The 6,872-nt window shown below is 42.7% G+C and overlaps 1 protein-coding gene across 1 annotated transcript; it reads left to right on the top strand.

The window, feature by feature from the left end:
- The first annotated feature begins 770 nt into the window (after nt 1–770).
- On the top strand, nt 771–6,420 carry fgf8b (fibroblast growth factor 8 b). Its single transcript, XM_021310786.2, is given in 6 exon segments — nt 771–1,516; nt 1,639–1,675; nt 2,294–2,474; nt 5,297–5,403; nt 5,589–5,822; nt 5,824–6,420. Coding segments are annotated over 6 exon segments (663 nt in total). The 5' UTR covers nt 771–1,475; the 3' UTR covers nt 5,887–6,420.
- The last annotated feature ends 452 nt before the right edge of the window (nt 6,421–6,872 follow it).

The following is a 6,872-nucleotide window of genomic DNA, read 5'->3' as shown; positions in this document are numbered from 1 at the left end:
AGCCCTCTTTTCAGATAAAAGTAAATTTGACATTTTATTTGGAAATCAAAGTTCAAGAGTGTGAAGGAAACATGGAGAAGTGCAAAATCTAGTTTACTTGAGCTCTAGAGGGATGCTGATGATTTGAGGAATAATGTCATCTGCTGGTTTTGGTCCGCTGAGTTTCTTCAAGTCCAAAGTCAGAGCAGCCGTCTACCAGGAGAGCAGTTCAAGCTTCACTCTGCTCACAAGCTTAATGGAGAAACTAAATCAATTTTCCTGCAGGAACGTGACACCTCCAAGCACTACCAAAGGTACCAATACCTGCTTTAATAACTATGGTATCCCTGCGCTTGATTGGCCACAACACTGTACTGAACTAAACCCCACAGAGAACCTATGCCAACACCAGAGCCAACAATACAGATGAGCTGATGGCCGAGGCTCCATGTCACGCTGCATTACTGCAGTAACTCCTATAGAAAGAATATTCAGGGCATGTAGTAGGCCTACATTAAGGTGTTTGTGGGGGGAACACATTTATGAATTAAACATATGTCTCTGATTAAACTTATGTAAGATTCTAATTTTCTGTCGTTTTTAGGAATTGAAATACATATCAGACATCTGTGCGTAATGAGTCCATGTATGACTTTCACTTTTTGAACGGAATCGCTGAAATAAATCACCTTTTCGATCATGTTGTGATTTACTAAGATGCACCTGTAGCCACACGGTGAAGGAGTTGGTCCGTCTGAGCTGTTGGAGGGTTCGCACGCAGATCGCTGCAGGCTCGAGCGTCCTAACAAGGGTTCGGTTTCATCTTGGCTCCAGTCTGAACGCTCCGCCCGCTCTCGCCGAGGATATTGACTTTCCCGCAAGTTAAAGTATTTAAATGTGGACGGGAGGCAGATGCTGTTTGTGGGACTGGAGGCGACCGCAAAGAGGAGCGCGCGTGTGGGTGGAAGGACTTTACAATCCGCAGCGTACAGACAGACAGAGAGAGAGAGAGACAGACAGAGAGACAGCTCGGGCATCTCTGCTTGCCACTTTCAGACAGAGACGCATCATCTTTCTGGACAAATCACCTCGCTCTTTAGGGAAAATAGGAATCTCATCCATGACGCGTAAAGATCCGTGCCTAGAACTAAAGGGCACTAAAGATGGATTAATCTCCACTTCAGAACATCATTGTTGAATAGCTGAATGACACAAAGAGGGGTTGATGGCAGGAGCTGGGGTGACAGCGACCCTCTTCGCAGGACTTCACTCGGTGGATTAGCGCCGTAGCGCCTTTTAACTCTTCCAGACTTCTTCCTCCACGCCGCGGAGCGGAGCGGACCTGCGTCGGAACTCTGGCAGTTCTGGACCTCTTGATTGGCATGGGTTTGGCTTTCAGTGCGCAACAAGGAGGTTAATTCAAACTCAACCGAAAGCGTCCATCTACAGGGAATTTCATTTCTGAGAGCTTCCAGCACCGAATCAGCGGAGTATTCATGAAGCAATATTTGAACTATTACAGGATGAGGCTGAGAAGGTTAGGTTATCTGTAAGTGAAGAGCTGCTATTATGCCGTCAATGCCAATCATATGACATTTTGTGCAAAAAAATAATAATAACTTTATTCATTTATTTATTTTTTTGCTGTTTACGCTGCAGGTTACTTCAGTTCGCGGCGCTCTGCTTTTACGCACAGGTAACTCCCATTTCCAGTCCAATAAAAAACAGAATCATGCCGCATAAAGTTGTTATTAATTTGAGTAAAATTTAAAAGGTACCTGGTCAAATACTTAACGGCAAGTAGCGAAACTGCCTTCAACAGGCTGCAGTAACAATGAAAACATTTTATTATGAGCGCTATGGCTGTTGGCAACTATTCAAACATCTTGAAAAATGTTAAGCTGCAGCCTAAAAGGTAATTGTTAAAACACATGTGGCTGCAGGACGGTTGAAATGATGAGGGCGCAAAAAGGGAAAGAGGAAAAAGGGGGGAAAAAAATAAGAAGTCATGAAAAGGTGAAAGATCATCGGTGGTAAAAAGAAGAAGGGGGGAAAAAAGAAAAGAAAAGAAAAACAGCCTATCAGAGTGAGAGCGTCTCCAAAACAGGCCACCCATAAATCAGAGGAGACAACGGGGATGGTGCAGTTATTGGAATAATAATAATAATAATAATAATAATAATAATAATAATAATAATAATAATAATAATAATAATAGTAATAATAATAATAATAATAATAATAATAATAATAATAATAATAATAATAATAATATCCATTCTGTGTGATGGCACATCTTCTATCTTCCCGGCAGAACACGGTGCAGTCGCCTCCTAATTTCAAGCAGCACGTGACCGAGCAGAGCCGGCTGTCGGACCGCATGAGCCGCAGACTGACCCGAACCTACCAGTTGTACAGCCGAACCAGCGGGAAGCACGTCCAGGTTCTGGCCAACAAGCGGGTCAACGCCAACGGGGACGACGGCGCGGTGCACGGTAGGAAAAGCAAAACCCCGATGGGCAACAGAGAGGGGGCGTGTAGGTCGTAAAAACATTCAAATGTCATTGATAAATGCTGATTTGGTTATTTGTTGAAAATATATTGTAATTTATTTTATCGATTCCTCTGGCAGAGAAACTGATGCTGAGTAGCGTGTCTGCTTCAAATGTGCAGAACCGCTAAGAAGCCATTAAGATTTCATAAACTTAATGATTTTTCCAGCTTGTTAAAGAAAGTTCCCAAATCAAAAGTGGCATCTTGCGGGAATGAATGACTGGTATTCCTCTACATCTGTTTATGAGCAAACTGGTAAAACCCCTAAATGACGCTCTGTTGTTGAAATCAGCTGATTTATTTTATTTTAATTCTTTATTTTTGAATCATAGAGCAGGTCCCACACATAAGCAAACCCAGCAGGTGCTTGTTGCCCCCAAGCCAGCAGAGGGCCCCCAAGAGCCCTTGAATTTGCACACTATGAACTCCATGAAATTATGTCTGCAGCCACATTTATAATAAATTAAGCAGCAGTTTTTTTCCCCCACTTGGTGGCTTAATCAGTAGAAGGCATTGCCATTTTTTAAATTTGTACCCCAGAGATTTGGGGTTTTCATTCACATATTCATAACTCATTTCTGTATTTACCTAGCCAAGAAAGCAGAGATCCAGCCTAAACACAAAGAGTGTTTTGTGATAGTTGTGACATGGCTCACTGCTCAGGGCGGCACAGCCGTGGGGTCAGTTGTGAACAAGTTCTCTAATGCAAATTTGATTTTCAGTCATAGGGAGTGGGTAATACCCTGTTGTTGTTGTTTTTTTTTTCTTTTGGCACAGTGTAAGAACTGTAAGTAAATAGAAGCGAACGCCCCAACTGCGTGCTGAAACCCTCAAAGCATTCTTTTTCTGTTAAATTCATAAACCAGGAGTTCCTGTTGATTAAAATGATTCATTTACACGTGTTGTGAGAACATTTTAAGAGCTCCAAGTTTACAGGAATATATTTTTCTTTTCACATTACTTCGGAAAAATATTTTCTCAGTCCTGTTTTCAAAAAGGGCACACCTTAAAAATGGTCACCAAATAATTACCGGACGTTAATTAGGCTGAAAACAGTTTATAAAACATTAATAAGCACCCACAGCTTATTAGGAAAGAGCCAGAGAGGAAGCAAATGTTTCATAAAAGGGGACATTCAACTGCGCTTGCCTATGTATTAAACAACATTGTTTTCTTTATTGTAAAGTCTAAAACATGTATTTTGTTAGCTATGACTACTTGTCATTTATAAATGAGAAATGCTCCATTTTAAAGTGAGGGGATATTAATATCACATTTGTTTATTTATTAGCATTTATTAGTTTGGTTAATCCTTTCATACATTTTTTTAAATTACATTTCATGCTCTTATTTTAATATGCTTATAAATGTTTATTGTGCTTACAATATAGTAACCTCATCAGACTTAGGAAACTCTAGATAATGAAAAGATGAAAAGCAGCAGGAAAGTATACGGTTGAATGATGGCTCAGTATTTGGCAGGGCACCGGTGACATTTTCACCCTCTCTTACCGTTAACCAATGCTCATTAATGCTGGATAAATGATTTGTAATTTGTTTAACAGCCATGCATATATAGTAGCCTGCCAGTTTTATGTATAGAAACGTATTAATGTATTGGTTGTAATCATGCAAAGGATTAAACGAGTTTGATAACAATCTTTGACTCAAAAATGTAACAGTAACAGTTTACAATAAGGGTCCCCTAATAGGTGGCTAATAAATTGTTTATAGATATGTTATCAATTATTCTGCAAACACTTTATAAACCATTCATAAATGTTTATTGTGTATCAATTAAGGGCAAGCAAGAGACAAAATGGACCGGTTTGTGCTTACAAGGGAGTAAGCTAGTCTGAAATGTTTAATATAAGCAACTGCAGATGAAATATGTAGCTGAACAGATTAGTCAGTTTTGCCTCTGCCATGCCCTTAAATAATAAATACTTAAGACTGAGTTATAAAGTGTTTCCAGATTAATTAATACAGTATCTATAAGCTATTTATTAGTCATCTATAAGGGGAGCCTTGTTGTAAAATAGTACCACAGGAAACATGTGTAATTTTGCTTTTTAGCATTTACATTTGAGCACACCCAATGAAACTTGGCTGCTCCGTCTGGACTTTTTAGAAGTGCTGTGGATGACTTCCACACTAAGTAGTATAGAGGAGGAAAAAAAGTGTTGTGTTAAACCAAGCTGATCATTGTGCATGATTTTAGCTGCAGGTGAGCTGCATAGGGTCACCCAGAGCCTCGGCCTGGCCCCTGCCTCCACCAAGCTTCCCCTGCGCACTCCTAGCCTCTTGGACTTTATGGGGAATTTTCACTGGTTTGCAACTCAATGTGTGACTCAGTTTATAAGCGGCGGTTGAAGTCAGCATCTTTCTCTCCGTTCCTCTCCTGTGTGCACTTTTCAAATCTCTTGAAACTCACAGAGAGTGGGAGTCGCTCCCAAAAAAGCAGCCCAAAGCTCCGACCGCTGCTCCGCGCTCGTGGTTGTGTGTGTCCCTCCGTCCGCAGTATTCCCACCGTCATTTATCCTATCTGAGCTGCCCAGACGGAGCACGCTGTTTGACAGGCACTCAGCCACAGCCAGGCCCGTGTGAAATCACTGCCATTTGATGCTATCCACCAAGGCCTGGATGCTGCTGCTGCTCGATCACGGACGACCAAGAGACAATCCGTGTTGTTTTACCTACTCAGGCTGAGCATCTGCTTTGTTCGTATCGCACTCATCTTGTTACTTGTTTTTTGTCTGTGCAGCCAAGCTGGAGGTGGAGACGGATTCCTTCGGGAGCCGCATTCGCATCAAAGGGGTGAAGACGGGATACTACATATGCATGAACAAGAGGGGGAAGCTGATTGGCAAGGTGGTCTGGAATCAATGAAGCGACGTCTTGAACGCTTTTCCTTCACTCTGGCTTGTTTCATAGCAGCACGAATTGTTTGGCCGCGTTTAAAGTCGGAAAAATGATCGCTCAGAGTTGCGTGGGAATAAAAGATGACGTTCAAAGCTCCCTAAACGGCGCAAACCTCTCCCCTGTTTCTTTCACAGCGAAAAGGACGAGGCAAGGACTGCATCTTCACGGAGATCGTCCTGGAAAACAACTACACGGCGCTGCAGAACGCCAAGTACGAGGGCTGGTACATGGCCTTCACCCGCAAGGGCCGCCCGAGGAAGGCCTCGAAGACCAAGCAGCACCAGAGGGAAGCACACTTCATGAAGCGTCTACCGAGGGGCCACTTGCTGAGCGAGAGGAGGCCGTTTGACGTCCTCCCTCTGCCCGTGCCCGGTGCAGCCTCTGAGCAGGCGGACTAAACATTCCCATCAGCGGCCCTCCGGGGGTCGCTGAGGACCGACCGAAGCGCGGCTGAGGAGGAACCGCGCAGACGAACCACTTCAGGAGAAAAGCAGAGTGTGAACTCATGTGCCCACGCGTTCTATTTGCCTCACTTCTGGACTTCTTACGTAATTCTTGGTTTACTGGGTTTTATGTAAACTATCTAATCTGCTAGTTTATTTACAGACTGTAGCAAGTTTCTCTCTCTCTCTCTCTTTTATTTTTATTTTATTTTTATTTTTTTGGTTATTAAACCGGGGCGTTTTGCATTCTGGAGGGCTCAAAAATAATCTCACCAAGCGTTAAGACGTTAGCCAGCTCAGCATTAAAGAATGTTTAAAAAGTGAAGCTAGACGTGGCAGCTATCTGTGGTTACGGCACCTCTCGCTCTCAGTCGACGGGCTCTCTCAGAGAATTATGTAACCTGTCCTGTTTTTCTACATATATGGATATATTTTTACTGTAAAAAAAATGTAAATTATATCAAATGATGAATATATTTATTGTAGAGTGTATATTAAAACCACTAAAGAGTTTCGTAAGCTGCTTGTGTGCTCTCTCGTGGTTGTTTTGAAGCTAGACGCTAGCATACCAAAGTTGTCCCCTCCTCAAAAGAAAAAGAAGAAAAGTTGTTTTCTTTCTTCGTCTTCTTCAAACTGAAAACCTAGATAACTGAGGGGCAATATCTGTGACAGGCCATTGAATTCAATGTGCTCAGCAAGTGAGACTTGGGCCTGAATGGCCCGAGCTATGCATTAAAAGCGATGAGGTCAGCCCACCATTTTGGCCCAAACAAAGGTTACCACCATGTAGTTGCATTTCTCACGATCGCGCACCGTAACCCTCTGATCAAATGGGCCCTTTGTGGGACCTCATATAAAAGGGCATGTTATACAATAGCGGGTTCGAATAATAACACGAGGAGGGGTCAGTTATCAAAAAGAAGCCAGTCACACAGGGGGGAGGAGGAGGGGGGCGCCCGGAGAGGAAGCCGAGGG

Source organism: Fundulus heteroclitus, chromosome 5 (genome assembly GCF_011125445.2).
Source record: "Fundulus heteroclitus isolate FHET01 chromosome 5, MU-UCD_Fhet_4.1, whole genome shotgun sequence".
In the NCBI taxonomy this organism is placed as follows: domain Eukaryota; kingdom Metazoa; phylum Chordata; class Actinopteri; order Cyprinodontiformes; family Fundulidae; genus Fundulus; species Fundulus heteroclitus.
This window is presented reverse-complemented; position numbering and strand designations above follow the sequence as displayed.